General features: G+C 41.1%; 1 protein-coding gene across 4 annotated transcripts in view; it reads right to left on the reverse strand.

Moving 5' to 3' along the window:
• The window catches only part of TTC39B (tetratricopeptide repeat domain 39B), a 145,020-nt gene that overhangs the window by 100,207 nt on the left and 27,119 nt on the right, over nucleotides 1-17,694 (reverse strand). For all 4 annotated transcript variants that reach the window (XR_012094794.1, XM_007969198.3, XM_037998375.2 and 1 more), the window contains exon 2: nucleotides 5,215-5,249. Coding sequence is in view for 1 of the 4 variants with exons in the window: in XM_007969198.3 (XP_007967389.1) it covers nucleotides 5,215-5,249 (35 nt within the window). In the remaining 3 variants the exon portion in view is untranslated. The remainder of the gene's footprint in view (nucleotides 1-5,214; nucleotides 5,250-17,694) is intronic.

Below are 17,694 nucleotides of genomic sequence, written 5' to 3' on the forward strand. Positions count from 1 at the left end.
ATGGAAACAACTTAAGGCCTCCTTCATCTGTTAGTGTGAATCCTTTCATTAGGTATTCAAGAGAAAATATTCACTGGAAGAAATTAATCATCAGGTTGGCAAGAGCACTGCATCTTGATACAGAGAGATTGAAGCATTTGCTCTCTGCACTAGAAACATAAAATCAAAATGTATGCTTCAGTAAGTGTAAGGAAAAAGAACTCTACTCAGTTTTGCAGAATTCACAAAGGGAATGTTATAGTATCACCAATTTAAGAGGAAATGTGAGAAATATTGACAAACCCTGAAATGAAGACAAACAAAAAGTTCACATAAAAACAACTGAAGAAATTTTTTACAATTAACATATATTTATAATCAGAGGCCTCTGACTTGGACTGGAAGTTCATCACTTCTCTGGTGTCTCCAGCTTGCCAACTGCAGAACTAGGGACTTCTTAGCCTCCATAATCACATGAGTCAATTCCTTACAGCAAATCTCCTCATATATAGACATTTTATGTCTCCTATTGGTTCTGTTTCTGGAGAACCCACACTCTTACCAGGGAAAGCAGAAAAGTACCGATATTCACTGAGCACCAACTATGTGTTTTACTCCCATTATCACATTTAACTTAAATTTCATTTAATCCTCTCAATAAATCTATGAGAGGAGAAAACAAGCTCAGAGAAACTGGTCCCAGGCCTCTCAGCCAGTAAATGGCAAACTGGGACTAGAGTTCAAGTCTGACTATCAAGTCTGTGGTCAGTCCTGTCTCCCCAGGAAGGTACATGTAGTTGTGTGCATGAAGGCAAAATGAAACCACACTGCTGTGCTTTGGAGTTTTATGGCTGTGTGTAATATTTTCTTTGTTCTCTCACTGCCATTTTTTGTCATTACCAACAAGCTCTGCTTCGGAAACTACCCCCTTACACTACCTCTCAGAACGCTGTAAGGCAAAAGTACGCACAAGACCAAAAGGCAAAGTTTATTAAAATCAGATCGAAATCAATTACAGACTCTGAATGGAGGCCTCTGCTACAAGATTCTTCGAGTATGGACTCCAGCATCTAATCTGGCTACATCTTCTGGCTTTGGGCTCTATTTCTCTCCATTAGGAAAAGGGTTCCTATAATGTGTTGCTATAACCAAGGTGAGAGCAATGGAACAATTCAGCAACACTGAAAAGGACATACAAACATTTAAGCGACAGTCTAAAGGACACAAGAAATAATGCACACCAGAAACCTAAAAGGGCAAGGTAAATTCTAAAATGGGGAAACCTTTGGATTTGTTAAACTGAGCAGGACAGGGAAGTTAAAATTAGACAAGAGAAAGAAACTGCTGGCAGATAAATATAGTCACAGAGAAGTTCCGGAGGCAATGAAGGGAAAATGTGTGGTCATTAGAAACTGAGGTAGTGTTAAGAAGCTACAGTCTTCAGGATGAGAAATGACTGTAGAATAAAAGACACCAAGACACACAATGCTTCTCGAATTCCCCACTTTAAAAGTACATGAAGGGGTTTCTCTAGCAAATATGAAGGATGAACAAGCTAAAAAATCTAACGTACAACATGAGGACTATAGTTAATAATAAATAGTACACTGTATTCAGGATTTTTGCTAAATTAAATTAAATTTTTCCTCCTTGCCACAGGAGGAAAAAAAATGGGTAACTAGGCCAGGCGCAGTGGCTCACACCTGTCATCCCAGCATTTTGGGGGAGGCCAAAGCAGGTGAATCGCCTGAGGTCAGGAGTTCGAGACCAGCCTGACCAACATGGTGAAACCTTGTCTCTACTAAAAATGCAAAAATTAGCTGGACGTAGTGGCAGGCACCTGTAATCCCAGCTACTTGGAAGGTTGAGGCAGGAGAATTGCTTGAACCCAGGAGGCAGAGGTTGCAGTGAGCTGAGATCACATCATTACACTCCAGCCTGGGTGACAAAGCAAGACTCTGTCTCAAAAAAAAAAAAAAAAAAAAAAGGTAACTATGTGAGATGATAGATATCTTCATTTGTTCTTCTATAGTAAAATTGTACTATATATGTATCTTATAACATCATGTTGTATACCTCACATACACAATAAAACTTATTTTAAAGCAAAAACAAAAAATACAGAAAGGGGTTTCTGATAGTCAAAAATCAAAAGCATCTCCATCACAGGAGTCATTTTGGATGATGTTCTGAGAACCAGACAATGCTAATATTAAACCATCTAACGCGGTTGAACAAAAGAGTTGTTTTTGTGCAAACACAGGCATCTAGATCAAAGGAACTGAATGGAAAGCCCCAAAACAGTGTTATTATTTTAATGAACTTATTTGATAAAGGAGATATCAAATATCAATTCTTTCCCTCACAGACCTGACAAACGGTGTTGGAATAGTAGTAGTGGACTAGCAATTTTAGGGCTGGTGTGAGATAGGAATCTAAATTAACTTCAGCTGGGCTGAATTCAGGGCTTTTATTTCTATGGTTTGATTTTTTAAAAAACTAATAGATGTTAAAAACTACTTGCAATGCCTTCCTGACGTCCCAAAGGTAAAGTCACTACCAGCCTACTGAAGCCAGTGGGAGCTCAGAGAAGCACAAGTGTCAATGTGCACTGCTCACGGGTCACAGTGGTCCCATTGGTCAGTGAGACCCGTCCTCCTCTGTGAGGCCTGCACCCCTCTCTGGTGTGTGTGGCATGCTAGCTCCCGCTGGAAGAAGCAGTGTCTCCTCTGGTAAACTCCAATCAGCAGCCCCACGGCCTGATCCTTTTCCATCCCCTGGACTGCGATCGCCTACTACAGCCCAAGCTCAGTTCCCGCCAACACCCAGGGAGGAGCAGGGTTGAATAATTGTAAGATTTCTGAATGGTGATCACTTGCCCACCATAGAAGTGATTTCTTAAAAATCACATAAACAGATTATCTTCCAAAGAGTACTGTACAAAAAGGGAGGAGGGGTAAAGGGTAACTTTACAGTGGAAAAACCTGACAAACACTACCCGTGCCATGTGACCAAGTTCAACATCGGTAGTGCTAAGTCACACTGATATCATGGACCTTTGCTATGATGTGACAAGAATGGCCCTTTCCATCTGGGGTCTTCCTCCCAAGAACACATGACCACAGTCAAATCATGAGGGGAAAAAAAACAGACCAATCTCAATTGAGGGACGTTCTACAAAATAACTGACAGTACTCCTCAAAACTGTCAAGGTCACCAAAAACAACGAGAGTTTGAGAGACTGTCACAGCCAAGAGGAGCCTAAGGGGACATGACGACTAAATGTAAAGTGGTATCATGGGTGGAATCCTGAGACAGAAAAAGGACACTAGGTAAAAACTGTATCTGGATAACGTATGAACTTTAGTTAACAATAATATATCCATATTGATCATTAATTGTGACAAATGTACCACGCTAACTCAAGAAATTAATAATAGAGAAAACCGGGGCTGGTTACACAGGAACACTCTGTACTACCTCCTCAATAATACTGTAAATCTGAAACTGCTCCCAATTAATAAGTTAATTCCAATCACAATGAAGTTTAAAAACAAAACAAAACAAAACTATAAGCCAGGCGTTGGTGGCCCACACCTGTAATCCCAACACTTAAGTGAGTCCAAGGCAGGCGGATCACGAGGTCAGGAGATCAAGACCATCCTGGCTGACACGGTGAAACCCTGTCTCTACTAAAAATACAAAAAAATTAGCCGGGTGTGGTGGTGGCTGCCTGTAGTCCCAGCTACTCGGGAGACTGAGGCAGGAGAATGGCGTGAACCCGAGAGACAGAGCTTGCAGTGAGCCGAGATAGTGCCACTACACTCCAGCCTGGGTGACAGAGCAAGACTCGTCTCAAAAAACAAACAAACAAAATACAAACATTAAACTTTTGGACAAAATAAAAATGTGTCATTCTAAAATAAAGAAAAATTGCAATCTGGCGCAAATATCTATAGCAAATATGACAAAAGATTAGGGTATATATAATTTAAAGCCCATAAGTATGTTAAGAGAAACATTCTGAAAAAAGCTAAGAGACAAAAGAAAACTAGAAGTCATACAAAAGATGCAATGTATTTTTTAAATAATTTTTTAAAATACTAAAGTAGGTATCATTTAAGTTGCAAAACTGTTTTTCAAATAATACCCAGTGATGATAATGTGACAATTTAAACCACTTTACTTATATAGTATTGGTAGCCAACTAAATTGATAATACTCTTGTGGAAGTACTGTAAAACAAACTATGCCCCTCTACCCCCACCTGAACATGTGCATGTTAAAGCCCAAACCCTCAACATGATGGAATTTAAATATGGGGCCTTCGGGAGACAATCAGATTTAAATGAGGTCAGGAGAGTGGGGTCCTCAGGATAGGATTAACACCCTTATAAGAAAGGACATCAGAGAGCTTTTGCTGTCACTCTCTTGGCCATGTAAGAACACAACAAGAAGGAGGCAGTCTGCAAGCCAAGAGGAGAGCCCCCACCAGAACCCCAACCATGCTAGCACCCTTAACTCAGACCTCTAGCCTCCAAAATTGTGAGAAAATAAATTATTGTTGGTTAAGTCACCCAGGCTATTGTGTTTTGTTATAGCAGCTGAAGTTAATTAATACAGAAAGGCAATTAGAGATATACAAAGAACACTGAACATACTCATCCCTTTTAATTCAGTAATTCTACATTTGTAATGTTAACCTTTAGAAGCAATTCAAAATATGACAAAGCTATACACATGTAAAACTTAGTTTTACATTTTTAAGCCAGTGATAACCTAAATGTCTAACAACGGAGAAGCAGTTAAGTAAGTTTTAATATTCCACTTGATCTAATATGATTTAGTCATTTAGAATTATTACAAAAACTATATAGGCTTACAGTGAATGCTTTTAATAAAATTAAGTGCAAACCAAACACAAAAATCTACAAAATGAGACTAATGATATAAGTAAATATGAACAACTATTAAAATAGTTATAAACAAATAATTTGTTGAGAAATATTTTATTTTGTTACACAAAATAATACTCAGAAATGTATCTGAGAGTATTATTAGATAGGTCCTTTCTTAAATATAATCACAACTTCTTTAATTATAGAAAAGTGACTTTTTTTCTGAAAATAGCCACTGCAGTACTCTCCAAAAAAATGAGAATGAAACATTTACTTTTTATGTAAGACAACCATCAATTTTTCTTGACTACATACTTTTTATTATGTTATTACTTACATTGAGATGGTTTCCAAGGCATCTTCAAAAATGTCCTGGGGGAAATAAAAAATATAATGAGTTTCTCAAGAATTCTAAATTAGTTTCTCAAGAATTCTAAAAGAGAAAATGAATACATGCATTGGGGAGAGTGGTCCTGGCAGGAAGATATAGCAGGTAGTAAAATCAATCAACTTAACACTCACAGAACTCTGTTTACAGAAATCAAGCACATGAATTTCAGTGAGATTTATTTATTTTTTTTAAATAAGGCTGTTAAAATACTCAGCAAGTGATCAAACTGGTCTAATTTAAAGAGACTATGACATCTTTTAGGAAGTTGCCTTTCACTCCTAAATCTCAATCATCAATTGTAGAGTAAAATAAATAACAGGACTTGCTCCATGTAGTCTTTTCTTTCTCCGTGGCTAGCTAAGTGAGCATCCTCTGGGCCTTCATTTCACATCTCATTGCAGCACCCTCTCAGCTCGTCTCCCTGCCACCAGCCTTTCCCCCAGTTTACTCTATGCCACACAGGATAGCCCTTTGCTTCATGCCACTGGCCTGATCACAGTACAAAAGGATGAGAAACGCATACGCTCATATGCACTCAGAAGTCCACACACGCGCTCCGCACTCAGACACAGTGACTCACACACAATCTCACAGCTTCATACACAAACACACAGACAGTCACTCAAAATCTCACACATACACAACAGCTCCCTCACAGCTGCAAAAACCAAACCTAAGCTCCTCATCCAGGTATCTGGAGTCCACCACAACCCAGCCTAATCTTCCAACATCCTTCTCTGACATCCCTACCACTCTCAGCATAGCCCAAGCCATGAGACCTCCAGAATGGCCACCTTACTGGTCTCCCCACTCCTGTGCTTGACACCCTCCATTCAATTCTTCACATGACAACCATATCACATTCTTTTACTCCATGTTTTTGAATAAGCATACACCATTCCAGTTTTCTAGACCTCTTTGAGAGCTTTCCATTGCACTTAGAAAAATCCCAAACTCATTCTCCCTATCTACAGAGCCCTAAAACAGCCCCGCCAGTCTCTGACCACATCCCCTTACTCACTCGACTCTAGCCACAGGTCTTTCTTTCAGTTCCTTGGACAAGCCAAACATCCCGCAGCTCTCTGCATTGTCCCCTGTTTTATAATGTCCTTTGCTCAATTATTCCCATGGCTGACTCATTCTCATCCTTTGATTTTCAGCTTAGAAAGCCACCTCCTCAAGAACATCTCTGATCACCCTAATTAAAATTACTAGGAATAGCAGCTTACTTACAGTTCCTCTTCATCTCATTTGTTCCATTCATAGCACTTTTCATAATCTCTACTGATCTTCCTTGTTTACTTGATTACCCTCTGTCTCCATCAGAGCAGGCTCTTACATACACAGAAAAAACACCAGGGCTTCGCACCAGGGTTTGCTCAATAAATACGTGTTGCCTAATGAATGATGAATGAATGGAACCTGGACTGCCAAGGGACTTACCATATCACACCTCATTTAGAGTTACGCACAGAAATGAGGAAAGGGGGCTAAGGATCTTTTCCCTTGTGTGGCCATTAATACTGAACAAGGTTTAGACCATACTGGATTCTGCAGTGAGGCAGAAAAAACAGAAGCGTCGATACTAAAAAGAAGAACCGACTGGGCCTGGTGGCTCACGCCTGTAATCCCAACATTTTGGGAGGCCAAGGCCAGTGGATATCCTGAGGCCAGGAGTTTGAGACAGCCTGGCCAACATGGTGAAACCCCATTCCTACTAAAAATACAAAAATTAGCCAGGCGTGGTGGTGCGTGCCTGTAATCCCAGCTACTCGGGGAGGCTGAGGCACAAGAATCACTTGAACTCAGGAGGCAGAGGTTGCAGTGAGTCAAGACTGTGCCACTGCACTCCAGCCTGGGCAACACAGAGAGACTCCGTCTCAAGGGGAAAAAATAAAGTTGTAAACAGTGGCAGAAATGAGTTTGAATTTGGGACCTGACCTATTAATCTACATTAATATCGTACTCCATAAGGGAGGTAAAATCAAGGGCCAGCACACAGGTTATCATGTGAGCAGTTACAGGGAAGGGAGGAAACGTATTCTCCAGGAACCCAGATCTCACTATGATAAGCCCAGCTCACAGTCCCTCTGGCAGCTCTGGTGACTCCCTCTGCACTTACCTTTAACAATAACAGGGTACATGGACAGCCCACTCCTGGAGGGCTTCTGTGCCTTCTCCTCCTCCTCACAAACCTCAACATGGACACTAAAATACTCACTGAGTGAGCACCACAAAGGATCACTTGGGAAGCCAACCCTCTGTATAAAGAAGACAAGACTAATATTTTCATCTAAACAAGAAGTATTCCCACCCCTCCATAAAAAAAAAGAAAAGAAAGAAAGAATATCAAGCCAGGTGGTGCACACTTCTAGTCCCAGCTACTCGGGAGGCTGAGGTAAAAGGATGGCTTGAGTTCAGCCTGGACAATACAGCAAGACCCTGTATCTAATAACTTTTTTATTAAAAAAAAAAAATTTTAAGAATATCAAACTCTCCATTTTGTTGAAACAGTAATCACATGCAGAGAGTTATCTAAATAAAGCATATGTGGTCTACAAAGGCCAGACAAAAGGTGGAAGTGTCTTAATTTTAAAAAGAGGAAAGGTGAAGAGAAGAACTAAGATTTACTGAGTACCTACCATGTGCCAGGCACCTTACAACCTTACAAAAGCTATCTCATGTGTTCCTCCCAACATACAGCAAGTTAATCCAGTTGTAGTTTAATTACTTGCCCAACATTACACAGCTGGTAAGTGAAGAAACTGGGGTTCAATCTCAGGTTTAACTCCAAAGCATTTTATTAATATTAATACAAACTATCTAAAACTTGGAAATTAGATAGTTGGGCAGGATGGGGAGAGGGTGGGAGATGAAGGGGTGCCATATCCTCTCAATGTAACATGATAGCATTGCTTTACAAGCCTCCCAAGGATTACTGAACTCTCTAGAAGAGTGTACTTGTATTTAATTTTGCCATCTGCTGTCTGATTGGAGTCTGCACACTGTGAAGTTACATGTTAACTTACAGGTTTTTTAGGGGTGAAAAAGATTACCTCAAAGATTATGACTTTGCTGCTCTGTGAGACAGCAGTTCCCAACCTTTTTGGCACCAGGGACTGGTTTTGTGACAGACAATTTTTCCACAGATGGTGGTGGACAGTGAGGAGATGGTTTCAGGATGAAACTGTTCCACCTCAGATCATCAGACATTAGATTCTCATAAGGAGTGTGCAACCTAGATTCCTCGCATGCACATTTCACATGCACATTTCACAATAGGGTTCACACTCCTGAGAATCTCACGCCACCGCTGATCTGACAGCGGGTGGAGCTCAGGTGGTCATGCTCGCCCGCCCACCACTCACCTCCTGCTGTGCAGCCTGGTTCCTAACAGGTTACTGACCAGTACCAGTCCATGGCCCAGGCACTAGGGACCCCTGTTTTAAGGTGTTACTCAGTTTTATGTATAACCTAGCAATCTTAATCTAACATTCTTCCTTAAGCCTATAAATACTAGTTCCTCAAATACTGTTTGGATCAATTTACCATTTCACTGGTTTCCTAACTGGTGGATGAAATAAAACTTTGACATGTTCATTTTATATCTTTATGAGAATCTTATTTCCAATTCTGGAAAATTATACTTGGACATGGAGATCGCCAACCACTCTCTCCCTGGACACCTGCAAATACAGTTTCCTGCATCCTTGGGAAAAGGATGTAGGGTCCACGTGGACGATGAAACACTAAACGGCAGAGACTGCTCATGCCTCCGTTCCATATCCCTATGGACCAGTGCTTCCTTTTTCTCTTGTCTCTCTAGGTCCCCATGCGTAGCTCAAATTCTATCCCTTTTCTGCTGCTGCCTAAGGAAGCTCCTTTTCCTTGTGTGAGATTCCCATAAGGGCCTTTAGGTTTGGCACTGACTGCTATTCCACAGTCTCCCACCTGGCCCTCGGTAGACATGCATGTATTCTTCATGTAGCAGAACTAGATGTTTCCACCAAAGTCTCTTTGCTTTTCCATACTCACCATCAATTTCCTAGTGTTCCTCCAGTGTTGGTTTCCCTTAGCTCCCCAGTACTGGTAGGCTCACCGTGTGCCCTCCAGTTACAACACGCACAGAGAAGCAACCAGACTCCTTCCAGTATAAGTAAAGTAAGACAGGAGAGCTCACACTGCCGACAAATACAGTGTGTTCATATGTAAGCCTCGGTGTTTAGTTCCCTCCTTAAAGGCAGCTGCATTTGCCTGCCCCACTCCCATGCCAGGGCCAACCTTGAAGTGCTGCTACTGTAGGGCCTGGTGTAACAGATGCTTTCATTGAACCACGCCTGGCTCCTAATCATACACCACCTCCAAACAGTATCTAACTTTTTCAAGAGCCTATCTTGACTCTCTAGTTGGAGTCAAGGGCCATTCTACTCTTTGTGAATCTACTTTCTAGCCCAGCACAGTCCTCTGTACTTCATAGACTCTTAGAAAATCATGGTTCACTAACTGGCTGGCTGAGGACCCATGTCTTGAGATGGAAGGTCCTCATCTTGAGCCGTCTCACTTTGCACATTAAAAAAAGGGCTCACCTGTGAGTTGAAGGATTCCCTAGGTAAGCTGACAGACGTAAAGCCAGTGCCCAGGGTCTGCTCCCTCCTGGGAGATGCGCCTGAAACCTACCTCTGCCTCCAGATCACAGAAACTGCCATCCTGATCATAGAACTGACACAGAGTGAGGAAAGCTGATGGGTGCTGCATCACCTACTAAGGCTTTTCCAAACAATTTCCATCTTAATTTGCTAACTTTGTCATATTCTGAGTAGTAAAAATGCAAGCAAGTACATATGAGTGAAAGGGCAGGTTCTTAATGTTCATTTAAGAATCCTAATGAAGATATTAATGACAAAAGTGTTTACATTATTTTTATCTCTAGAGACAAAGAGTAAAGATGACGAATATGCTATTAACAGTAGTAATTTCAATACTCTGCATTAATTGCCAAAGAGACCAAATAGATTTACAAATTTTTCAGGCCTCCCTATCTGATTTTTAATTCACTTTGTGGTTTGCAAAAGAATATGTGACAAATATCACTGCAAGAAGGAAAAGGAAGTAGGAAGTAACATGACAAAAAATAATGCCAGGTACTGTAAATCCACAAAACTGAACTGCTTCTCTAGAACTCCCTATTCCTCCCTTCTCCTCCACGTTCCTCCTCCTCAGCCTCAGCCCTGTCCTCTATTTTACCCTCTTTCTCATAGGGATGACTTCACAGGCCTAAGAACAGATGCTACCATGCTCTCATTTAACAACTGCACTTTAGCAAAGATGACAAGGTTTGAGAGGGTTTGCAGATACTTCCTCCTCAATGAAGACCACCTGCCCACCCCCACACAACCAGGTCCCTCCTCACTGGAGCTTTCCCACCCAACATTCCATTCCACTGACCAATGAAGCTGTGTGTTTGGTATTACAGACTCAAAGAACGCTATAACTGTTGAGAACTCTGGCCAGTCATGAATTCTTTTGGCACCACATCTGGACCATTCCCATGGAGATGAGACATGAAGAGGATGCCCCAATTTCCCCCCAGGACTGAGGGAGGGATTAAGGGCCATGGGTATTAGGTTCTAAGGAATACAAACACGTGTCTGCATGGCATTTACTCCTGTAAATCAAGATATCCAAAATGGGAAACCAGACTGACATGAGAAGCATTATCATAGTGACTGACACACCTGGAGAAGTACTCAAATACTGAATTTCTCTCATAAAGAGAAACAGCACATTGCTAGTTAAAGGAATCACATGACAAACACATAAACTTAAGTCACATCACTCCCTATTAAAACTTGAATAAAGTATTGATTTTTCTAAGTCCAAATTAATTTAAAATACACCTTTATTATTGTGCAAAACTCATTTAAAAAATATATATGTACCCTGAGCTGATCTGTCAGGAATAATTTTTCATTCTGCTCACATTTATCATCCAATTCTCTGTAATTTATTTGTCAAGCTTAAAAAGTAGCCCATGGCCTTCTACAGCATTTAAAATCTCCAGCTAAATCCCAAGGGCTACCAACCAGTTGCATCTAATCTGCAGTGCCACAATTTTTAAATTTCATATTGCATGAAAGAGCATTGATGTCCTTTGATGGCAAATGTAATAATCAGCTTCAGCTCCCCTGTAACTGGGTTTGCAGGGGACAAGCACCCCTCATACCCTCCTTAAAGAATTAGCATCAAAGCAAGTCCTTTGTGAAACCTTAACTGACCTACAGAACTCTTATCAAAGGGAAAGAAAGCAATAGGGGCCCCCGCATATTAGACACACTCACGTTCAAAGTCCCCACCTGTAACGACTCTTATTGGTACTTGCAGGGAACAAAGCATGATGTTCTCAAATTTCAAATACCACACTATGACAATAATTCTCAAATATGGCAGACCAAAACATGAAGAAAAAAAAAAAAACTAACACTAAGTTTATCTTCTTAATTTGTCCAGGTTTGTTAAATTTCAGGCAATAATTTTTTTAGATTTTCTTTTATAGACTTAGAAAAAACTGGAGGTTTTCAAACATTTTTTCAGAAATAGGGATTAAAAAAAAAAAAAAAAACAGTAAAATCATCTGCCAAAACATAAAGCTCATGCTTTAGAAATTTTTAAACATTCATCACTTGAGATTAAAAATAATTTTCCGGCCGGGCGCGGTGGCTCACGCCTGTAATCCCAGCACTTTAGGAGGCCGAGGCGGGAGGATCACGAGGTCAGGAGATCGAGACCATCATGGCTAACACGGTGAAACCCCGTCTCTACTAAAAATACAAAAAATGGGAGGGATTGCATTGGTAGTTATACCTGATGTAAATGACGAGTTGATGGGTGCTGACGAGTTGATGGGTGCAGCACACCAACATGGCACAAGTATACATATGTAACAAACCTGCACATTATGCACATGTACCCTAGAACTTAAACTATAATAAAAATTTAAAAAAAAAGAAAGAAAGAAAAAAAATACAAAAAATTAGCCGGGCGTGGTGGCGGGCGCCTGTAGTCCCAGCTACTCAGGAGGCTGAGGCAGGAGAATGGCGTGAACCGGAAGGAGGAGCTTGCAGTGAGCCGAGATCATGCCACTGCACTACAGCCTGGGTGACAGAGCGAGACTCCATCTCAAAAAAATAATAATAATAATAATAATTTTCCACATTCTCCAGGTGTAGGATTAATATAGTTCCCTAGTTGCTCTTGTGCCGGGTAAGTGCTCTCATATAATCCCACGTAAATGCTGTGTTCTTTTTTTTTGTCTTTTTTGAGACAGAGTGTCGCTCTATCACCCAGGCTGGAGTGCAGTGGCCGGATCTCAGCTCACTGCAAGCTCCACCTCCCGGGTTCAAGCAATTCTCCTGCCTCAGCCTCCCAAGTAACTGGGATTACAGGCATGCATCACTACACCTGGCTAATTTTGTATTTTTAGTAGAGATGGGGTTTCTCCAGGTTGGTTAGGCTGGTCTTGAACTCCTGACCTCAGGTGATCTGCCGGCCTCGGCCTCCCAAAGTGCTGGGATTACAGGCATGAGCCACTGCACCTAGCCAGTTCTGTGCTAGTAATAAAGCAGCCTAAAAGTGATCTACATGCAATGCCTTTAAGATCGTTTTTTGAAAAAATTCAAAAAGACCTCAGGAATACAGGAGTGTTTTCAATGTCACATTTGTAAGAAACAAATGCTGATATATAAATACCATGGAATCATGACTGACTAACCAAAGTCCCCTCTGGGAGTAGGTAGTAGTTTGCTGGTATAAAGGGCCCTATGCCTTAATTTCAACTGTTACTATGTGGAAAAATTTAAGAAATTTAACAGGTTATTAGTAGGACATCTTACTTAGTCTATGAAGGTCCTTTGGATTTGGCAGCAGGGTTATAATGAACTTGAAGAAAGGAGTAGGTTAAGTGCACCTGCCTGGCTCACCATTTGGTTTATCAAGTTCAGCATAGGAGGGCCAGATACAACATGAGTGTGCTTCAGGCCTGCTGTTCACCCATTCTCCCCTCCTTTTTCTTCCCTAGTATCCCTATAGAAAACCCTTTCCCCCTTCCACTCTGGTGTTATCTTCTGTAAATTGGAGATGTCCATAGTACCTACCCTAGGCAGCTGTTGCAAAGATCAAAGGAGATCAGAGGGGAAAGTGCCTGGCACAGAGCCAGTGCCCATCAATGTAGTCATGACTTGATGGCAAGAGCCCTCCCTCCTCTCACAAGCACAAAATACTCCTGGATGTGTCCACATAGTCACAACACAAAGTCCATGTCATGTGATCAAGTGTCTAGGAAGCAAATTTGCCTCTACTCCCTAAGTACTACCCACTATAAATAAATACACGTGTGATTTTAATTACACAGCCTGTGTAGCAGAGCGGAAAGCATAAATTTAGGCTTGGAGGTTAGACCTGTCTGGGACTGAATCCTGGCTCCACCTCTGACCCTAGGTGACTCTAGCCCTTTCAATCCTCTACTTCCTGTTGTGTACCATAAAGATTCCAACCGCCCACTGGGATTGTAAGGATGTGAGACAATGCATAGAACAGGTCCGACTTAAAACAGGCTCAATAAATACAACTTCACAGGATACTAAATTCTCAGATATGGGACCAACCAGTACACTCAGGAGACAGGGCTGGGATCCCTAACTACACTTCCTCAACAACTCTTTTTCACATCAGAGATGCTGAGCCTCTTCTGGATGAAGAAAAGCCGGGTGTGGGAATATTTACAGCAAATAGGTAGTGAAAAATGTTAACTGCCTTTGCCCTCTAGCCTTTCACTCCCCGACCTTTCTTACTAGTCGGTTGCCCAGCATAAAAAACATAATTTATGGGCCGGGCGCAGTGGCTCATGCCTGTAATCTCAGCACTCTGGGAGGCAGAGGCAGGTGGATCACTTGAGGTTGGGAGTTCAAGACCAGCCTGACCAACATGGAGAAACCTCATCTCTACTAAAAATACAAAATTAGTCGGGTGTGGTGGCGCAAGTCTGTAATCCCAGTTACTTAGGAGGCTGAGGCAGGAGAATCACTTGAACCCAGGAGGTGGTGGTTATAGTGAGCCAAGATAGTGCCATTGCACTCTGGCCTGGGCAACAAGGGCAAAACTCCATCTAAAAACAACAGCAACAACAACAATGTAATTTCTGAGCACAGAGCCCAATGCCACACTGCTCCCTGGTAGTACAAAACCCATAAGTTATGGAACCTCTGCTCACCAAGGAGCAGGTGACCTTGGCCAATACAGTGAGACACTGGCCAACACGGTGAGACCTTGGCCGACACAGTGAGACCTTGGCCGACACAGTGAGACCTTGGCCAATACACTCCACTTCTCAGGGCTCCAGCTTCCTCATGAATAAAGCAAAGAGGTTGGCACAGATACCATCCCTTATTCAAAATCCTAAGTTCTCTGAATTAAAGAGAAATCCTTCCCAAGACAGTGTTTGCCCATCACAAATGCTAAAACGTTCATTCATCCAAGGAAGGGTGGTATTCCCTTCAGAGAAGGGCTGCATCCAAATGGAGCACTGAGGTTTTCAAAGTTTAAGCCACATCCATGGGACTAACTTGATTCTCAATAGCTAGCTAGTGTTAAATGCCAAGCAAAGCAGTTCGCACGATTCTTTGGAATTTCCAACAACCAGCCAAGCACAGAGAAATCATGAGAACTAAAAAGGAACCACCAGATGTCACTGTCACAAAAAAAATTTGAATTGTATAGCATTACTTTAGTTTCTACTAACACAGAGATTAGCAAGCTAAAAAAGAAATGAAAAGGTTAATTATCAGTTATTTAATTTATGGAGGGGGGAAAATGTTCATTTTCTGCATTTCATTATAGAGTTGAGTTCCAGCTTAAGGCAGAGGTTAAGTCCTAAGGTCAGTACATAAAAGAAAAATCATGTATATATAGTCAATCTTAACATTGAACAAATACCTTAAATTGCCATTATCACAGAATACTCACCGTTCTGGACATAATCCCACAGAGAAATAAGTATGTACAGAAAACATGCACAGTGATGTAGGGTATATAATAGAGTGCATATGTAAAACACAGCTTTTTTACAAGTAGGTTATCACTGAAATCTAACATAAATGAGCAAATCATTTTACTCCCCTGTGCATATTTCTAAGTTACTGCTTTTATGGCTGTAAAATGCACCATGTAAATCATTTACTATGTCAAGCATACCTATCCTCTAGTGCCAACCCTATCCAATCTACCCAATTTACAGTAAACAGGAATATCTGGGGCTGTTTTTGCGGGGAGCAAATTTATGCAAAACAAACAACAACAAACAAAACCAAGAGACTGAGTTTTAACTTTTTAATGTTTAATTTTGAAACAATCATCAGTGGAGATATTTTTAAATTAAAAGGAACAGGGCTTTACACACTTTCTTCCTATAAATAATCATAAATTCCATCTATTAACACCTAGGCACTATGTTGAATATTCACATGCTTATTTCTAATTCACAAATACTCATAAAAAGTGAGCATTTCACCTCTACAATTACTATGTTCTAATAATAACAGCAACAATAACATGTAACACTATTGAGTGCCAAATATTGCTCTAAATCCATAACATGTGTTAACTCATTTAATCTTCATATTGACCCTAAAAGATACGACGATCATAACGTCCAAATGAGGAAACTAAGGCTCAGATATTTAATTAACTTATCCATAACTGAGCCTCAATTTTTCCATCTGTGCAATGGGAATAATACCACTTAACTTACAGCACTGTGAGATTTTAACCAATATAATATATTTAATGCACTTAGCACAGTATCAACAAAACAGACACTTAATAAATCATCTCTTCTGTTATTAAAGTGCTTCTGTAGTTGAAAGTCTCCTGTGTAGCCCAGGGATAGCAAAAGGAAACCTCTTGCATGATCTTGCTCCACCCTTGAACTATCCAGCTATAACAGAAAATTGGCAGAGTTAGCAATCTCTTACTTGCAGTTCTGCTCCAAAGTAAATGTCTCAAAAAGAGAACACAGAACCTTATCACTCAATATAAAGAGGCAATTCCCAAAGAGTAAGGCTTCAAAGATGATCTCAAACTGAGAAATCCTGTAATGTGGGAGAGAAAAGGTAAAGGGACTTGAGCTCACAAGCTTAGCACCACTCTACCTGGGTTCAAATCCCAGTTTCACCACCCACTAGCTCTGTGACCTTGAGCAAGCTATTTTCCTTAGGACCTCAATTTCCCATGTCACTCAGCTGTCCATAGATTAATGTCAGATGTGAAAAGCACTTAGAACAATACATCCAGTAGAAAGATGAGTTATTATCACTATTATTGTTATGCCTTGAATCTCCTAAAGGTACTGATGAGTGGCACTATGTGCTGCAGCCTGGGAAAGGTTAGGAAGTGGACCAGGCACAATGCTTGGCACTAAGAATCCTAAGTCACCTTCTCTGTGGCTGACATGTCCTGATGTCCCCAAATAGATCAGTCTATTACTATTGGTGTCAGGAAACTACAAACAGGGCCAAATTCCACCTGCTGCCTTTTCTTTTTTTGTAAATAAAGTTCTTTTCTTCTTTTTTTTTTTTTTTCTTTTTTTTTTGAGATGGAGTCTCACTCTGTCGCCCAGGCTAGGGTGCAGTGCCATGATCTTGGCTCACTGCAACCTCCACCTCCTAGGTTCAAGTGATTCTCCTGCCTTAGCCTCCCAAATAGCTGGGACTACAGGTACATGCCACCACACCTGGCTAATTTTTTTGTATTTCTAGTAGAGACAGGGTTTTGCCATGTTGGCCAGGCTGATCTCAAACTCTTGGCCTCGAGTAATCAGCCTGCCTTGGCCTCCCAAAGTGCTGGGATTACAGGTGTGAGCCACCATGCCCGACCTGTAAATAAAGTGCTATTGAAACACAGCCACAACTCAATCAATTGACGTACTATCTAAGGCTGCTTTCCTGTAACAATCACAAACTGCATAGCTGCAACTGAGATCATAGGGTCCTCAAAGCTGAAAATATTTACTCTGTCCCTTTACAGAAAAAGTTTGCCTACCTTTGCACAATGGATGAAACATCAGGTTTCCTTCCCTAGTGCATTGGATGCTTTGAGGACAGAGTGAGAAACAAATGCCAAAAATCTATAAAGTTTAAAGCATTGGCAAATATGAGAAATTATTTAGCCCAAAAAACTCACTGACTTCAAGATTTAGATTCAAGGGAGAAATAACACTAAGAACAAAGACTGCAGAGTCCCGCTATCAGCTCCATCACTTACCAACTATGTGTGGCCCCAACAGTGATGATACCTTGCTTTTGCTTAGCTGACACCACCAAGCAGCCTCCTGGCCCTTGGTATGGTTGCTGCAGCTAGCTGGCAGAACAGTGGCCA

This window comes from Chlorocebus sabaeus, chromosome 12 (assembly GCF_047675955.1).
Source record: "Chlorocebus sabaeus isolate Y175 chromosome 12, mChlSab1.0.hap1, whole genome shotgun sequence".
Classification (NCBI taxonomy): domain Eukaryota; kingdom Metazoa; phylum Chordata; class Mammalia; order Primates; family Cercopithecidae; genus Chlorocebus; species Chlorocebus sabaeus.